At 37.6% G+C, this 20,580-nt stretch overlaps 1 protein-coding gene across 1 annotated transcript in view; it reads right to left on the reverse strand.

Moving 5' to 3' along the window:
* LOC113531016 (LHFPL tetraspan subfamily member 7 protein) overlaps positions 1-20,580 on the reverse strand; it is a 121,627-nt gene that overhangs the window by 68,851 nt on the left and 32,196 nt on the right. The window contains exon 2 of the mRNA XM_026921466.3: positions 13,129-13,267. Coding sequence (XP_026777267.1) covers positions 13,129-13,267 — 139 coding nt within the window. The remainder of the gene's footprint in view (positions 1-13,128; positions 13,268-20,580) is intronic.

The following is a 20,580-nucleotide window of genomic DNA, read 5'->3' on the forward strand; positions in this document are numbered from 1 at the left end:
GTTAACAATGTTCTGCTTCTGCTTCTGCTAAAAACGGGTGTGTAAAAAGACACTCAACAGTAAGAAGCAAGTCTAATTCATTAAATACTGAGAGCTTTAACATGATAAAGCGAAGCCATTTAAAGTAGGATTCATAAACCAGAGATAAGCCGAGCATCCGTGTGGATATGGACAGAATTTTTTAATTGGCTAGAGAACTAATTAATTCTGTAGTTTCACCTGATCACCGTCGAAACAGCAGCCGAGATCAAAAAACACACACATCAAACACGAGACAGACCTCCCCGAACACCTGACACCACACAGTCCAAATAATAAATGCAGAAATATTCATATACACACACAAATCAACACAAACACACTCCGCTGTAAAATCCCCACAGCGTTTTTTTAGCCAGTGAGGAGAAAACAAAAGCCGCTCTTTTGCTTTGAGATCAAGGTGAAATGATGAAGAAGATTGAAAGGTCGACTTTAAAGCTACAACCAGAAATTTTTCAGAATAAAGTCTGAACTTCAGCTGAGAGTTCTGTGGAGTACAAAAGAAAGAGGTCAAGTGTCTGTCAGATGTAAGACCCAACATCTGATGGGTTTGTACAGTGCCATACATAAGTATTCACCCCCATGTTACAAGCTGGAACTGAAATAGACTTAATCAGGTTTTTTACTCTTTGGTTTGCACAACATATCTAACATTTCATGATGATTGATTTTTTTTTAAAATTTTGACGCAAATTGATTTAATGGTGCTCAGCGAGATGTTCATAGTTTAAGATATCTTTTTAATAACCAAACCCTGAACCCAGAACTTTGCCCTGGACTTGTTTTGATAGCTCCTTGCGCTTGTTTAGGCATGTTCTCGAACAAACTCTCACCTCAGTTCAACTAATTATGTGACTTCTGGGGAACTGGCTGCACCAGAACTAATCCACCACAAAGAGGGTGAATACTTATGCAGTCGATTTTATTTGTAAATAATTGTGCAAACTAGACAGATTTTTTCCACCCACTACAATGTTATGCGTTACTTTGTGTAGATTTGTGGCATTTAATCCAAATTAAGACCATTTCATTTCCAGGTTGTAACACTACAAAATGTGGGGAAAGTTCAAGGGGGTGAATACTTACGGAAGGCACTTTAAGCATTTTTATTTAGGCATCTTAAGTTCCTAAAGAGTACTTTAAAAGTAGGAAAAAGCCTGATTGTTGTTGCAAGGATGGAAGGTGATGTAAAGAGCGAGAGCTTAACTTTATTGCTTCATTTAAAGAACCAATTAAGTGCTTAATTCGCAGTTAGCATGATGAAGTATGTGAACAGTTCCCACCTTGTTGTTTGTTAGCATTTACTTCTATCATTTTCTGGGAAAACTTTGTGTGAACGCTTTTTGTTTTTATTAAATCTCCCAGAAATGTTTTTCTTGTTTGCAATTTTTCATTAATCTTCTCCAAACTTTTTTTTTTTTTTTTTTTAGCAGCCATTAATTCTCCTTGATATTTTCATTTGTCAGCATTTTTTCAGGGACAAGGAGTAGAGCCAGATGTTAGTGTTCTAGTGAATGATAGCTAACGCTATCTCTATATATCTGTTTGGAAGCACACTAATCAAGAAAGATCAATCAGTAATACTTTGGTCTCTAAAGTATTACTAGAACCCAAATGTTAAGCACTTAACATAAATACAAGATCGTATCTTGCCTGCTAGCTTGCTATAGTATCTGTCTTGCTAGTTTGCAAACAATGTAATGAACTGGCCACTGGTTAATCTTTAACTTATTAAGTAAGGAAAGAAAAACATGACTGGGTGTGCCGTTGTAGGAAAATGATCAATGACAGGGTGGGGTGATGTGACTTGACACAAAGTGGAGTCATTGTTACCACCCCAAAGCTGATTATTTTCCAATAAAAGACACCCGAAATGTCTTATACAACAGCAGTTTGCCAGGGCTAACAATGTTTTATTTATTAAAGAATTACACGTCGCATTGTACGTATTATCCATTTATAGTTACCTTCATTGTTGTGGAACACCCACGAACTTAATTCCTGATATCACATATCATATTCCCTCACCAGTCTCTCTTTTTTCTTTCTATTTTAAAGTTAAAAAGACATAAAAATTGTAGCTTGTTACCAAGAAATCGTAAAGCCCTGTTTCTTAGTTATAGCTTTACTTCAGACTGTTACAAAGCACTAAAACTGGAGACTCCTTAAAAAAAAAAATAGCTAAATAAACATCTCCTCACAGAAAACTTTACCATATCAACAACTGCACTCTTTTTTAAGTTGTTTATATGGAGTGTTCCCTATACAAATCCCTTTTTAAGTTGTTACAGAACTATAGAAATGATAATGTATTATAACGAGTGCATTAATATAAACCTGTGATCTGAATTATAGCTGGAACTTGTGTCAGAGCTGCTGTTATAGCAAATTAATCATCACCTCCTGACCAGTCAGAATGGAGAATTCAACAAGGCTATGGTAAAGACAATAATAATAATAATAATAAAAAAAGAACCACTTATTTTTTTAACATCAAGTAACAGCAGTGGTAGTTTTTGCAACATGATGGATGCTAGACGTCACAGTTTTTTTTCCAGATGGACTCAGTCAGGTGTATGTAATCTGCTGTCCTGTTCATGAACACACAGACGGTGCTGTTTTCAATACGATAAGCGTAGCAGATCATTTCTAAGCCGAAGCAGCTTGTGTGTATATCCGCCTACTCTACAATCCACCATGAATCTCATATACAGCGCATATATAGAAATACAAAAATACATAACAAGAACATATTTATAGTATATTGTATCTCAAACGTGTCTAAATACATGCATCATAAACCCTTCCTAATGTGTATAGCTATACATAACCAACAACAAACACTTCATATATCCACAGTAGGTATTCTTTCCCTATACTCATACAGTACATTGTAGATAACGAGGAAAACACAACGTGGATGAATCCCATCCCATGTTGCTGGTACACATGTGGTTAAAGCTGATGACTGTAAGCAGTGCTCTGTATATCTACAAGATGGCTCAGGTGTGTGTGTGTGTGTGTGTGTGTGTGTGTGTGGAATCTATACGTCTGGAGGCGCAGCTCCCTGTCGTCTGTGTGCAGTCATCTGAATGACTGTGTGCACTGCATATGATGAAATGAGTTTGCAACAGCGTGACAAATGGTTATCCTGTAGTTTGGAGAAGATGCGAGGCAGGAAGGAAGAAAAGGGGGGAAGAAAGTGTGTTTGCTTGCTATGAGTGTTTTTGTCGCCTGCAAAAAAAAAACAGGAAAAAAAGAAAAATAGAATCTCTCTAATTGCTTCTGAACTACATGATGCACAGCAGGGACGAGCCAGTCCAACATCATAAATATTATGCCCCATATGCCCCATCTTTACCTTTGGATGCAATTCACGAGGCTTTGTGCCGTCTTTTTGTGGTTCCACTCTCACGTCTGAGTGGATGAGAGCAAGAAAACAGCAGGTGATTGTCAGCTTCACTGACTAGTTGCTGACAATCTGATGGTCTATGATGGACAAAACCAAAATGTGCTTTCTTGTATTTGCATAATACAAAATGGGCTACAAAAAAAAAAACAAAAAAAAAAAACGGTTGGTGTGAATGAGTGTGTGAATGTGTGTGTGAATGTGTGTGTGCCCTGTGATAGACTGACACCCCATCCAGGGTGTATTCCTGCCTCATGTCTAGCTCTCAGGAACGGCACTGGATTCACTTGATGCTAAACCAGAATAAAACACTTATTGAAGATGATGATACTTTAATATCAAATAATACCAAAAATGGACCAAAATTACAGGGAGAATGTGACTAGTGTGATGTGATTAGTGTTGGTACTTCATGATAAGGCAATGTTAGTGACTTAATTTGACAAATGAAAGCTAATGCTAAGTTTAGGTATCCATCAGAAACCACACTAATGAATCATGAATTCAATCATACGGTCTCTTTGGTACATAAAAGTACACATGCACATGCTGTAGACCTGCTGTTATATTTTTCTCCCATGTTTTGTTCAGATTATAGTAGCTTTGTCTACTAACCAACACCAAGTCACTAGCTAGCAAAGCTGTAAACTGGATCCTAGCTAGCGAAAAGAATAACTTGATCATATCAAATCTTTTAAGCACATATTTCACATCCATTAACAGTAACAAGACTTTTGTTTTTATGACTTGCTGGATAAAAAACATGTTAGCTAACAATTTCCTAGACAGTTCGTCAATAATTGAAGTTGAAAACTGCTGAACTGTTCACAAACAAAAAAAATGCTGCCTTTTGAAATATCTTTGGTACTGTAGAGAATTTCTAGCTGTAGAGCAGCTCTGGGGTGAGTACCTGCTCTAAAATACACCAGACGCACGAGTGCATATAGAAACATACAAGCAGATAGGACACCGATGTATCTTAGCTACATATATACCAATACTGGGGGGGGTAGCTTAGGGGTTAGCACGTTTCCCTTGCACCTCAAGGGTTGGGGGTTCAATTCCCACCTCCGCCGTGTGCGTGTGCGTGTGCGTGTGCGTGTGTGTGCGTGTGCGTGTGCGTGCGCGTGCGTGTGCGTGCGTGTGCGTGTGCGTGTGTGCGTGTGTGTGTGTGTGGAGTTTGAGCATTCTCCCCGTGCTTCAGGGGTTTCCTCCCCGAGTCCAAAGACATGTGTCGTAGGCTGATTGGCATCTCTAAATTGTTCGTAGTGTTTGAGTGTGTGCACGATTGTGCCCTGTGATGCATTGGCACCCCATCCAGGGTGTCCCTGGGATAGGCTCCCCACGACCTTGTGTAGGCTAAGTGGTACAGAAACTGGATGGATGGATATACCAATACCAACAAATATCACTGACAAATTAATATTGTGATGTATTTTTTCCTTAGAGTTAGGTTTATTTGGGTATCTGCATAGTAGCTCTAAGGCTTCTGCAAGAGAGACAAACAAAGGAACTTTGAAGCTTGCTTTCACACTTGAACTATTTTTCTCAACCACCAGTATGTGTTTTATAGTAATTCTATTGGAAGTGACTACAATGTGGGCAGAATGCTGTCAGATGTTTTTTTATTCGTTTGGTTTTTTTGGGCACAGCAGAGCTTCCAAAGTTGTACAACTTAAGTTTTAACTTGATAACCATTCAGGTCACAAGTTAGAAGGTAAGCTAGAAAAACAAACATGGAAGACAGAGTGGTGGTGACAAAAATGGCCTTATTAGTGAGTGAATAAGGAGATTTATGACATGTTGAATCAACATGATTTCATTGCCAATATTCCAACATGCAGTGTAACTAAAATAACAGCCTGGCTATTTTTGGGACTTTCACCAGTACGTGATGTGATGTCCCACTTTAACTGCGGCTGCATCCAGTCAAGTCGCACAACCAACTTCTCTTCTCTTCTTTTGAATTTCTACCTCTAAACCTACAGCAAATACAAACAACCTCATATCATAGAGTTAAATCAAACTTATTTCTGATGATAATAAATCTCATCTCATTCGCATTATTTTTTTCCCCTAATCATGTACTATACAGGTGCAGTTTTCTGGTATATGAAGTAAAGGCAGGGGTTGAAAGTAATGAACTACATGTACTCTTGGTAAAGTACTTGAGTACATGGTTCACTTCAGTGGTTCAACAGTACTTTTTAGTATTATTAAGTCATAGTACTTTTACTTTTATTTGAGCTTTTTAAACAAAAATTAATTAAACTTTTGCTGGAAGACTGTAAGCCAATTAAAAGACAGTATGTGGACAGTAAAAGCTGCTAGTCAGCAGCAGCAGCAATGTCTGAGACAGTGGAGACAGATGAGCGTCTCTGGCCCAATTTATCTTCAGTTTCAAACCTTTCAAAGAAAACAGTGTGATAATGATCTGTAAATTATGTGACTCAAATCCCGTGGAGATATCAGCATTTCACAGCTCAACATCCAATCTATGGAAACCTCCACAGGTAAGCCATTAGCCAGCTGAGTAAGCTAGACTAGCTAGCCAGATCGTTTGATGTTTTATATTATGGAAACCCTTATTAAACTTTAGATGTCACTTCAGTGTTCAGTAGCACTGTTGTCTGTTGTGTTGAATATATCTACTAGAGGATAATGCTACTAGAGGATAATGTGTAAGTGGCGTCTTTACTAGATAGTTAACCATGTAGCTAGAAACATGAGCTAGCTAACAAACCTAGCAAGAAAATGAAAACCCCAACAGTATTTGCCTAAGTTAGCTAGACACCTAACGTTACTTTACGCTTCTTTACACATGCTTGATAATTGGATTAGTTGTGTAGTATGTTGTACACATGTAGTTTTTCTTTACTTATTAACTCTTGATCACTATTCAAGTGAATTCTTAGTCAAGGCAAATCAAACTTTATTTACAGAGCACATTTAACACAATTGCAGCTGACCCAAAGTGCTTTACAATAAGAAATATAGTATCCAAAGACAATATATAGTATCTAAAGACAATTACTACAATAGCATTACTTTTACTCAAGTCTCTCTGTCCACCAATGGGTAGGAGTACCTCATAAAATGGCTGCTGAAGATGGCCTCACGTGGATAGCCTAAAGATCACGATGGGTTTACTGTGGATGGTACCACACGGACACCTTAAAGATGGCTGTGGATGTTCTTCCTGGGATAGCCTAAAGCCTGCAACTGCTAAGAACTATTTACACTCAAACCTCCATCACTGAACAGTTCATAACTTCAGTTTGATACAATAGACTTCAAGTTAAAACTGTAACGATGATTATACTCAAGTTCTTTTTAACACACTTGACTCTATAGTATACAGTTATAGAAGAGAAATGATTTATAATCGCGGATGAGGAGGGGTTCCCTCATGTCTTCTCGGGGAGTTTTTCCTTGCCACCATTGCCTCTGGCTTGCTCATTAGAGATACATTTCAATTTTATATCCGGATTTCTGTAAAGCTGCTTTGTGACAATGTCCTTTGTTAAAAGTGCTATACAAACAAAACTGAATTGAATTGAAATTGAATTGATATCAGTGTACGTGCGTGTGTTGTTCTGTGGCAGCTACATGGTGAGCCAATCTGCAGGAGAAAGAAGTGCGAAAAGAGTGAAAGAAAAAAAAAAAAGAACAGAACAAACAGAATCTGTAACTTTCTCTGGGAGATTTCAAAGACAAAGCTAACCAGTGTAGAGAGGGATCAAGTGTGAGATCCAAGAGAATTGTACAGCACAGTACTAATTAGCTCTCAAGGCTTCTCGTACTTGAGGCAAATTGTAAACCATTGGAGTATAAAAGCTAAAAATCACTTCTAATAAGCGTATTCAAACACGCAACGTCACAAAACACCTGACGTGTTCAAAAGAGCAAATAATTAAAACTAATACGCTTAATTAATTGGGATTGCAAAGGGCATGAGGAGGGGATTCTTTTCATTACATGGTCTGGGATTTGAGAAAGGCTGCTGTTCTCTGTTATATCGATAGCACTAATTTATTAAAGAAGTGAACGAGCATGATTGGAGATTTGCTGCTCGCTGAGAATAGAAATGGTGCAAACACTGAAGTATGCCCTTTGTGCATACACCCCTTTCAGTGACTGCACAACATGATATTGCTAATAGAAAAAGCATAAAACACACCAAGCACAGCCTTAATGTTACTTGTTTTAGTTTATTGCCTTCATGTCCCAGAGGTCTGTGCTTTGATATATTGTGTGATATATTTCAGGCTTCAACACTTTTACTTGCTAACTTAGGTTATTAAGAGTTATGGCTGCAATTTGTCTGAGGAAATGAACAGTGTGTGTGTAGGGGCATGCTTTTACATCATGGTGGGGACCAAATATCCCCACAAGGATAGGAATATCTCACAGGTTTCTCCTTGGAATGGTCTTCATGAGGGGAAACAGCTTTTTAACAAAAAAACAGAAGCTTTTGTTTGGTTTCCTTTTGGTTACTGAGGTTAAGGTAAGGTTTAGATTTAGGTGTAGCATAGCATAAGTTAGCCGCATTAATAATCACGTCAGTGGAAGGTCCTCACACGGACAGTAAGACAAATGTGTCTGTGGCAGTCTTTGCCTAGCAAATCCGGCCTACTCATGCGCCATGGAAACACGTGCCGCCACTGGCCCGAATCCAGAGAGGGGGAAAAAAAAATCAGCCCAATAAAATATACATGCAGAAAGAGAGTGTGGGAGAAGAAAGAGAAAGAAACAGAGGGAGAGAGGGAGAAGAGAGAGCATCTCAGCGTGTGGCGAATCCTACCAACTCATGCTGAAAAATTCATTGGAATATGAGAACAAGAACCCATGAACTTCCCACCTCTCCCTCTCTCCCCCTCCCCTCTCTCTCTCTCTCTCCCCATCCCTCTCTCTATCTCTCTATCCCTATCTCTATCTTTTCTCTGGGAATTGCATGAGAGGTCTTATAAAGCCAGAAGTGCACTAGTAAGTGTCTGAAGGTTTCTTGCACATAAAACTCACCCCCTCTGCAGTAAAAACCTAAGAAGAGAGATATTATCACTCAATCTTGTTACAGAAGTGCAGAAGGACAAAAACAAAAAAAATATGAATCACTCAAGAGACAAACTGTATCCCCCAGATGTGGCTTATTCATTTCTTTTCCAATTTCCATTAATAATATTCAACCCTCTCACAATTTCAGTACAAGGAACAGACAAAATTGGTTCACTGGGGGGAAAAAAAAGAAATATGAAAGGTCACTGGCTGATGAATTCAATTTCAGTTTCGGTTGAAATCAGTTCCCCTTGCTTTTTGACACATTACTAACTCATTCGCAGTCCAGCCACTCTCTCTGTCTCTCTTTCTCACACATGTTTGTCTTACTATCCTTGTGAGGACCTTCAATTGGCATAATTATCAATGTAGCTAATTAATGGTTTGCCTATTAACCCTAAGCTTAGCAAAGAGAGACTAAACTACTACTTTTAGTTTCTTTTTTATTTTTATAACAAAGCAGTTTTCCTCAAGTGGACTAGCCAAATGTCCCCACAGGGTCAAAATTGTCACACTAGGAGGACGAGTTTGAACATTTATTGTGAATAACCGAAAAGCTCCCATTAACCAATTACATTTGTAGTTTCCCTCCTACCTTTAGTTTCAAATGATCTGCACTGCAGTCATGCTGGGGAAAACTAGAAGTAAAATATTGCTCTTGTCATTTTGGATGCAAAAAACGTCCAGTATTGATCGAAGTGACACCCACGAAGGGAACCGACAGTGAGGTGTTACATTATAGAAAGATTGCTTTCATTCATTGTTGTGTGCAGGATGAAAACAGTGAAAAAAAAAAAACACAAATGTCAGACTAGAGAATTGCATCGGAGTGTCTCGCCTGACTCGTCTAGAAGGGTTTTCAATCATCCTTTGTCTGGACATTTTGCCTCTTATCCACATGGCTTCATCAGAACTTCATCAGTACTGCAGCTTCCAAAACAATGGCATACACACTACTTCAATGATGAAAAGTCATTGATTTTAACAATGATATGAATTACTGGACTGGATATCAGGATGAAATGTGAGAGACTCCCTAAGGATACAGTGAGACAGCTGAAGTAACTAGCCAATCAATAGAGTACGGAAAGTATAGTAACAATCCACCTGCTAACTCAAAGTCATCCTTCGTCTACAAAAAAAAAAAAAAAAAAAAAAAAAAAAGAAATCTGCTGAGGTTTACTTAGAGCAAAAAGCATAGCGGGAAATATTTTAGAGTAAGCAAAACGAAGGCTGAATTATTTAATACCCACTTTTAGCTCAGTGCATCAATGCAGCAGAATAGACACACTGAGACATACATTTCTAAATTTTACCTAAAAAATGAGGGTGAAAATACATTATCTAGGATACAATGGAACTTATTTATACAGCTGTATATGATTTAATTTATTGTTCATAGAAGCATTTACACAAGAAAATGAAAATCCAGTTAGTTCGAGGGAAAAGGTTTCTACAAGAGCTCCTGAGATGTATATGTAAATTTACATTTAAGCAGACTCACTAATGTGGTTGGTTTCAAATCATATAATTAGCATGAGTTACTGCAATTTTATAGACAGATTACTTTGTCAAGATTAAAATGCTTATTTGTTTCAATTTCACCCATGAATTTAATTAAACTTTTGTGAAACTTGGTCATTTTATGTTAATGACTTGAAAATCCATACTTTAAACAAATAAGAGGAGCCATTCAATTAGGGCAAAACAATATAAAAGAAGGAAGAGCTAGTGTGTGGTTACAATAACCGACATACACTGCAGTAGCTGAGCTGAATTATTGGAAGATTTAGAGCATGCTGTTCCTAGGAGGCGCTCTTTCACCATTTACTAGTCATTTTGACGTGTCCAGCTGTCAGTCAGCTTTGTCTTTTATGGAGTTTTGTGGGCGTCGCTAAATGCAAATCAGCTGTGTCTTGAATACACTTGGTCATTTAAATGTAATTTGGTATTTATCAGCATGCACGTGAGACCACGAAGGAAATCAAAACTTTTGTAAAGCTAGCAGGGATTTTTTGTTTGGCTCGACTTTATGGATTGCTTATCTTTTGATGTGTATTGTATGAGTTTGGACAGTTTTCTGTCAATGACAGGTCCTCTATTTGGTGCTTGTGCACGGCTAAGAATGATTTCAATTGCCTCTTTTACCCTTGAGTCACTGGATGGTTCTCAGACTGTAAACAGAATATTAATGAACTACGGTGCTGTTCTATCATCGATACCCTTGTGCAAATAGCTGGGCCAGATGCGATCACTTTTTTTTTATTATAATAGTTTTACAGCAATATCATTATTTTCTAATTAGCTCCAGGAAATAGATCAGGAGGGAGCACCTACTCCCTGCTGTTAACATGATCTACAGTGGCACTGTAATGGCTATCAGCCGAGAAAAGCCAGAACAGCAGGCCTTTAAATTAAAACTCTGAAAAAAATACAGTGGAGGCACTTTTGAAGCCTTTGCACTTGAGTTTCCACTATAATGTCCTCTAAAGATGAGTGACATATAAACACTGGCATCAAGAGGGGCTAAACACTGGCCTTTATTATCATGGTTATAAATTCAGAGATGCTTGCGTGGGTGTTTGAGTCCAGATGCCTCTTGAATGAAGGCTGTCACCTCAATAAGCCCCATTCTGACCTATGAACCTGTGACCTATTCTAAGGGTCTATAATTGTCTTTTTTACAGTAGCCATTTGAGCTCTTACCGCTTCATCTCAATGTGTCGCCAACGTTCGTCTCCTGGCAACAGTCGTCAACGGCCACTATTTCAGACTTTATTTAATAATTTTTCTCTTTGTTGAGTGCTGTGTGTCATCTTTTCAGGTGAAGCCTGGGCTTGTTGAGTTCTGACTATCAGAATGATATGTAGAAAGGCTGAAATGGCTGGGCTACGCATCCCAAGAGCTTGTTTATTTGTGCAAGATGCTATGCTTGGTTTGGTAACAGCATTGTTTATTTGCCAAAGTCTTCATTCTCAGAGTGCAGAAAAACAAGTTAGACCAGGGCTCCAGTTTGGAACATCATGTCAAAGCTAATCATATTACAACCCTGTGTTGGGCAACTGAAAGGAGAACATCGTGATTCAATCAGTGGATGCTGGCTGGAGGTAATATCGGCCTGAGAGTGTGTGAAATAAAAGTAAAAACAACTCAGCTACCCTTTTTTCAGTATCATGTTATTCCTTGTCTCAGTCTCAGACACTCCTGTTCACTTAAAATTTCATGACCAAGTGGGAACTGGGATGTTTCTCATTTGGACAGATTAAGATAGAGTGTGAAAAAATCATGACATAACATTTTAAAAAAGCAAATCAAAACCTTTTCCTGTGAAAGAAGCCAGTTCTTGGTCAGGTTCAGTGATCAAAAGTACCAAACTGTCTGGCGAAAGCTGGGAGTCTGGATTGTGGGACTGTGTTGTGTTTTTGATTGTGATGTTGAAAAGTGTCTTACTGCCCAATAATCGACCAAATCTCAGGTTGAATTTGGCATATATTAAAGCATATTATGTGTTTCTAAATGTCACAAATGACACAGACAGTTTTTGCGTGTACAGCGTTGCCAGCTTAGTGACTTTGTCACTAGACTAGGTGGCAGACCTCTTCAGTGACTGCAAAAGTACAAACAATTTATTTCAATAAATCTACTGACAACCAACCACTGATCACTAATGTTTCCCAATGACCAATCACTGATCACCGTTGTTTCCCTACAACCAACCACTGATCACCATTGTTCCCAACCACTAATTACTGATCACCATTGTTTCCCAATGACCAATCACTGATCACCTTTGTTCCAAATGACCAATCACTGATCACCATTATTCTACATGACAATTGTTCCCAACCACTAGTTACTGATCACCAATGTTTCCCAACAACCAATCACCATTGTTTCCCAATGACTAATCACTGATCACCATTGTTCCCTACAAACACTGATTACCATTGTTTCCCTACAACCAATCACTGATCACCATTGTTTGTTCCACCAGTGCACTTCTTTGTTCTTTGTTTTAAAGTCTCTTCTTGTTAAAATTTACAAGTAATAAAAGTGAGTTATTCAATCCATGTCCATTTCATTCATGTCCAACTCCTAACTACTATTTCATTTTGTCTGCATTCTTTATAGAAATTTCAGTATTGTGTAACTACATCAATAGATAGTTGATTATAATTGATTGATTATAATCAGTTACTTTCTGTCTTCAGAAAATCCTTCTTCATGCAACACTTTTTTTCGATATGCAAATGTTCATGATGATTTGATGAATATGCATATTAGTCTATGACAACATCTGGCAACTTCTAGCGACTTTTTTGAGCATGCATTACCTACTTTCCCCTGAAAAGAGCTGACAGCACCGTGTGTGTGTGTGGTGCACGTAGCACAGATTGCCAAGAGGGTTATACTATAAAGCATAAATTTACTTTCACAAAGCAGTTGTTGCCCACAACTAATTAAAAATCTGTCCAGTCCTAATCAGTTCATAATGCTACAAATAACTCCCTCCAAAATTGTCTGATTTGCATAATGCTAATTAGTCTCTGTTAGCTATAAAAAGTTCTGATATATCCCTTTTGTATACGGCAAGCCGAGTGAAGTGGAGGTGGCTGTGTACTAACCTGCAGCCATCTGCATGTACCCAGCCAGTGTGCAGATCTTCCTCTCGCAGTTTCCACCAGGCAAGAAGATGGTGATGATAGCCAGCAGCGAGCTGACGGCCAACAGCGCGCAACCTCCGGAGCACAGCACAGCGCTCGTCTGCAAGCACAACACAATACAAACCCTCAGTGTGGTGCACTGCATTATGTTTGCATCATTACCTTGCAGTATGGCTACATTACATTATTATTATTAGTGTTTCAGTGGCACTATAGAGCGAGTCCTGACCAGCTGGATCACTGTCTGGTATGGGAGATGCAGCGTCTCAGACCGCCAGGCCTTGCAGCGGAAATTGAAAATGGCTGAGAACTTTATTGGGGGCTCTTTTTTTTTGCTTCCATTTAGCACAAATGCTGCATCCAGAAGGCCTCCAGCATTGTGGATGAACCCAGTCACCCGTCACACAGACTCGGCCTCCCTGCTGTCTGGAAAAAAAAATACCCACATTATCCGCACTAGCACTTTTATTGCATATATCTTTCTGGGCTGACCTCCTTTACCCCTCATAAGTGTTCTTCCTGATGTCGTCCTTATATCTATATATTTGATATGTGCTTCATGCTTTTATGGTGACGCTTATGATTTAAGGATGTAATTTGCACAGTCAGTCTGCGTGCTTATACTTACTGCTGTTTGCTATAATTATTGTATTTTGCAATGTAGTGCTGTACATGACTCTTGACTTGCATCACTTTACCTTGACACTGTTCTGCCTTTTATGCTGCACCCTGGCTCCTACAGGCACAATATTTCAACCCCCAGATATATATTTCATCATATGTCTGTATATAAGTATGTCTTGACTTGACCTATGACTTTATTCTTTTGTGCATAATAGCTCTGTTAGTGTACAGTATAACTGAAATGTTACTGAAAGGCACAGTCCTATCATTATTAATTGAATGCAGTTTTATTTGTATAACAAAAGACATCATGACAAAGCAGCTTTACAGAAATCCGGAGCTAGATTTGGATCCAAAATGAACGAGTCAGAGGCGACTTGGCAAGGAAAAACTTCCTGAGATGACATGAGGAAGCCATCCTGTTCTGGTTTCAGTCTGATTCTTAGTTAAATGAGATACCAAGTACACAAGTACAAGCACATTATATGCACATACCTAAATACATACATACATACTGTATTTTCTAAATTATCAACAGTAATTGTATACATCATATTTTACCAGAGTGCTGAAGAATTCTTGAATCTGATTGGTTAGAATTAATTTTCTATAACAGCAGCTCTGACAATAGTTCCACCAGGATTTGTGGAAGGAGTCTCCAGTCTCAGTGTTACGTAGCAGTCAAGACAGAGGAGTTTGGTATGGGGACTTTTTACAGCTGCTGTAACGTAAGTAAAAATAGTAACTAACTTGTCTCATAGATGTTCCACAACTTAAATGTTGCTATAAATGCTTAAAGGTATGCCATGTCATTCTTTAATAAACAAAAAATTATAATCATTGACAAACGGTATAAGAGGAATAAAACATTTCAAGACGAGCTGTTATTGAATAAGAATCAACTTCAGGGTGGTAACAGTAACGTCGCTTCACGTTGAGCTAAACCACACCACCCTGATATTGATTAGTTTCCTATAACAGCAAGCCACATCATGTTTTATTCTTTAATTATATACATTGTGGAAATGTAACCTACTACAACTACTGCAAGAGCACTCTGACATGTATATAATGTTAGTATGCTATTAGTAGGGCCTTATACATCACTGATTCTATACCACTCAGGACACAATATACTTTCCAAGCCAACTTTTTGTCTCCATTTTTTTTTTTTGGTCATATGTGTTTGAGACCGAAGGCTGCTTTGTTTAAGCGCATGGTGGCTGAACATCTGTCTTTGTAACAGAAGGGGTGTGTGAACATTTCTACCAGCCTACCACCCACCACTAAATTAGGCATCCTCATGCAGGCAGACAAACAATCCCAAAATTAGTACAACTATGAAAAAAGAGATGAGTTTGAAGTTTAGGCAGCAGGAAGAGAGAGAGAGAGAGAGGGAGAGAGATGACATGCTGTTAGAAGGTGGATGCTTGAGCTGATAGCGTTCTTCCTTTATCCGGCAACGTGATCTCTAAGCCTGTTCATTATTCCCAGCCTTTTGATACGCTCCTTCCTGTGCCTTGCCCTGATTATCACACGTGTGGCAATTCATATTCCCTGAATATAAATCAGAGCTAAATGTATATAATATAGTGAAAAACACACCTATATGACCACATAAAAGTTACAATACACACACCCACAGTGGCATACAAGAAGTAAAATGTGATCAGAAATGAACACACACACACACACACACACACACACACACATGCTGAGTGTAGAGCAGGGCCCTTAGGTGATTAAGAGTGTCTAATGAGAGAAACACAACTAACCCCACAACTAACACCTGCTTCACAGCCCCTGTGGTTTGGTGGTAATGATGAAAGCAATAATGATAAACATCACATTGTGTGTGTGTGTGTGTGTGTGTGTGTGTTGGGGGGGAGTGGGGGGGGGGGGGGGGGGGGGGTGTCAGGGTGGCGAGGTCTCGTAACAAAAGAAAACAAAGACATGCACATCTGTATCTGAAACAACAGTTGTAATGTTTCTAATAATTATACTCCAACGGTTGACGGCGCCCTCGACGAATGAAATGAAGTGTTCGACAATAATGGCGTGCGCTCATTCCGAAAAAAATTATACAATGTAATATGGGAAGATTGCAGACACGCCCGGCTGAACATATTTCCTACTGTAAGGAGCCATTCCCTTCCAAATGGGACTCATATATTAGGAGAAATAGCCTGCATTGACAGATCTTGACACCATTTCCTGATCTCTCCCGCTTCACAGCCCCTGCAGTGCTTCTTTACATCGAATACATACACATACATCACAGCAGGCAACATCACGAAACAAACGAGATATTATATTGCAGTGTATTTCAGTTAGCAGTAATGACGAGGGAAATGATCTTAACATTACGACTTTGAGTAAGATTGAAACGTCCGAGTCCGCTACCACAAACTGCCTGTTTTTACCTCTCATGTAGATAGTTATTATTTAAAATTGAAACATGTAATCCTTTTATAATAAGAATCTATAAACATAATAGAATATTAATGTATAATTTTATTAGATCTTATTATAATATAAAGTGACAGCCATGTAAAATTCTGTAAAGCTTTCCAAAATTAAATAAAAACATTGTTAAATGTAAAAAAAAAAAAAAAAAATCATAATAAAAACAGTAAACATGAAAAGAATTCATATTTCATTTGACCAAACTGTGCTTTTTAAACTGAATCAGCTCTATGCTAGGCAACACAATTCTCTAACATTTAGTTTTTTGAAAAATGGAAAGCTTATATATAATTTACTTTTTCTGCTAAAACACTTGTGCTAAGACTTTTGCACAACACTGTAGTATGTATAAAACATACTATATAATAGCTATATTATAAAAAATAATATAATAGATGTGGTAAAGAGTTAAGTGTACTGCATAAAGAAATATGGGCGCTAGCATGGTTATACAACATCAACCTAATGTTTTATTAATATTAATAAATAATGCTGAAATCGCATTTATGAAATATAATTTAGTTTCAGTTTTGAAGTTCATACAATGGTTTCTGTTACAGCTAACAACTTTTAAATAATAACGTGTTCTTGAAAATGAACTACCAGCTGATTACAGTTTTTAAACACAGTGCTGTAGAATTCTTGCATCTGATTGGTCAGAAGGTGTTGATTATTTTTTCAGTAACAGCAGCTCTAGCAGGAGTTCAAGCTCATTGAAGTTCGTTGTACAAAGTACGTTGTAGTATGTTAGTGTTTCTGTAGTAGCAGTTAATTCACAGGGATCTTTGTGGTGGAAGCTTCACATTAAAAAGGTGTGTATTTGGCAATATGGTGGTGTTTTTTTTAGAATTTTTTGGAAGGAGTCTCCAATATCAGCGCTTTGTAACAGAAGGCTTTCCAGTTAATCAGTAACATGACAAGATGCATTTTTTTGTCTTATTAAATTCAAGAGAGAGGAACTAATTTGTTTCGTGGATGCTCCACAACATGAAATATAACTATAAACAGACAAAAACAAAACTAACAAAAAATTGTTGGCTTGAAAACTGCTGTGGTACAAAGGAATAAAACACAACAGATTTATTTTCCATATCCCTACATTAAACTTCCGTGAAGCAGATTTGCTGCAGCCTACATAGCAGCGTGGTGCTAAATCACTCCGTCTTCAGAGACTCAACAAACTGCACCAAAATCAATCGGTCTCTTTAATTATTCTGACATTTTCAGCTTTCCTCAAACTCCTGAGGCCAATAAAGCCTGATGATTAGAAGATGCGCTTTTTTTTTTTCCCAGACTCGGGTTCATTTCCAGCCCAGTTCATAAATCACAACCGATAATGCTTCATACTGCTTCAATGTTATTGCTGAACACAGTCATTATCGTTAGATTAGACAAGAACACAAGACTGAGAGATAAATGCAATAGCACCCACTCCCCCTCCACCACGTCCACCACCACGAGTACCACCAGTCAGCTCGATGTGTGTGTGTGTGTGTTTCTCCTAGCTGAGGCTAATTTAGCAGAAAATTAGCTTCTGACACCAAAAGAACTTTACAAAGGGGTTATGAATGGATGCTAATTGTTTATCCGCACATGGCACGAGCAGCTTTGGCGAGATGATAGTGATACTGGATGCGAACTGAAGCAGGGATGTGATGTAAAGGTGGGCAATATGGCAAATAAAATAATCATATCACAATATCTTCATGACAACACTCATGTCAGCGCTGGTTTCCGATGCAAAATGGCAGACAAGGACTCCATTTCCCAGCAGCCTCGCAAATCATCACTCTATCCCATGGCTTGTAATGACTAGCACCTGTTTGCCATTTCCTTAATTAGTAACACTATTTCAATTCTGTTTTCTGTGTGTTCAGTCATCAAGCTTTTGTTTTATGCCACAATGTCATAACTCTTGCTTATGATTCGTGCTTTGATTGAATAGGATTCATTTGTGTTTTCTTTGCTAAACCAGCTGCACTCGCATCTGCCACCGACTCCAAAACTCTCAATCATGACAAAACATTGGGGCTGGAAGTCTCAAAAAAAAACAGTTTGAGAACATAGTCTCGAGAATCTAAAATTTAAATTAGTTATTAAAATATGTGATGCCTTTCTGTTATAGCGATACATTCAAATAAGGAAATCTAAAATAGTTATACCATAAATATTGTATTATACCATTAATGACAGTCCTATATATATATATATATATATATATATATATATATATATATATATATATATATATATATATATATATATATATATGCGCATAATATTTATACCATAAATATTGTATTATACCATTAATGATAGTCCTATATATATACACTGTATATATATGTTTGTGTGTTACATATTTAATGAAAGATGTAAAGTTTTTGTTTTTATATTGTTGTGCTAAACTAAAGACCAATATTCTTAACAAATCTGCTTTAAATCTTCTGTCAGTTTCCTTTTTCATATAAATAATAAATACACTGATTGATCTACCAAAAAACAGGTTATTGGGTTGTTCAGTTATCATCCTGTCAATTCATACTATTCCACCCCTTATACACCATTCCACAGAAGTATATGTGTGTGTGTGTGAGTGTGTGTGTGTGTGAGTGTGTGTGTGAGAGAGAGAGAGAGAGAGGGAGATGGAAACTGTACCGCAAATCAACCGCAATATCAATGTATACCTCTCAAAGCGACAGCAGATAACCTCAGTTCAGAGCGAGGTCAATGTCAGGCCAGAACAATCGACTCCAGCGGAGACAGCAGCCGAAGCAATCAACAACACCATCAGCGCTGGTGTATTTTCATTTTTCACTGGGAATCTCATGGTCAAATGGTGGCGAATGCTCCCTCAAACGCAAAATATTCTGGGTTTATATATAAAATATATATATATATGTTATAAATATATCAGGGCTAAAATAGATGGGACTGAGTTCATTTAACAGAAATCACATTTCTAATAACACACAATGATTCTATTAATGATCGCATGATTATTATATTGTACTGTAGTACCTAGTAATATCTAATACTGAGCACTCAGTCCATATTGGGTGACAGATCATTAAGTGGGTGTGGCCAAGTGTTACTCCAATTATATATATATATATATTTTTTAACACAGTACCACTTTATTTCCTGACTTGAGTCCCTTTGGTTGAGTGTAAAAGCTGTATCTAGATAAGGGTTTGGTCTGGGGGTTAGTGGAAAACTGTGGTCTGAGGTTCAATTTAATTGAACTGGACTGCAGTGAATGTAAAAAAAAAAGCAATTCACTCCCAGGGCAGAGAATAATGTGAGTGATTGACTTGTCACATGACTTCCTATTTCATAATTCACAATGGTATGTGAATGTGAACATGTTGGGGTCTGCGGATTTAAAAAAAAAAAATGAAACACTTCCAAGATAAGTCAAGCGAAGAACCTTAATTATTTGTGTGTAGGCTATGAAAGGTTGGAACTGATCCTGACTGAGTAGTGCCAAGCAAAAGAAACTCTAATAAATGTCTATTACTGAGAACACTAACATGGTGTACCTATAATCTTTCACTTTGCAGAAAAGCTTGCACACTGACAGAAATGATAAAAAAAAAAAAAAAAAAAACTACTTGAAAACAAACCTGCGAAGAAAAAAACTGCCAATCCTCAAACAAGCCCAGAATTGATCAGACTCGAGCATTCAGGCCAAATATGAACGCAGCCTAAGACCCATCAGTCTTCTAGTAGCCAAAAAAAAAAAACGGATTTGGAAGGAAAAGAGAAAAAAACACCCGCAAAATTCTCAAAATATTATTGATTCACACTTATTGATTCACACTTATTGATAAAATATTCAACATTGCTACAATAAATTAATTCGTAAATGTACGTAGTTCTATTTAATGAGTTTAACGTAATCCTGCCATGATTTATCCTTTGTGTTGAACTTCCATATTTTACTTAAGCAGAAATTCTGTCCTTAATTTAAATACACTGGTCTATGAATTATTTTATTTCAGTGTAGTGAAAGTCATTTTTTCGAACAAGTCATCTCACTGAGCTCTACATTAAGGCGCTGAAACCGAACACACTCACTGTGCAGAGTCACTTTGCTGGCCCAGAGTTAAAATAATGATATCTACAGTTTTAACAAATCAGAATAAGACATATTGGCTTTAATAAGCTTATTAAGGCTTTGGTGCAACTTACACAAAGGTTATCAATTTAAGTATAAATAAATCATCTTCTCCATTTTATTGAGATGACTGATGTCACTGCTGCTGTTAATCACCGAATACTGTAAATACAATGAACTGTTGTTCTTCTAGAGAGAAATAT

Source organism: Pangasianodon hypophthalmus, chromosome 27, assembly GCF_027358585.1.
Source record: "Pangasianodon hypophthalmus isolate fPanHyp1 chromosome 27, fPanHyp1.pri, whole genome shotgun sequence".
NCBI lineage: Eukaryota > Metazoa > Chordata > Actinopteri > Siluriformes > Pangasiidae > Pangasianodon > Pangasianodon hypophthalmus.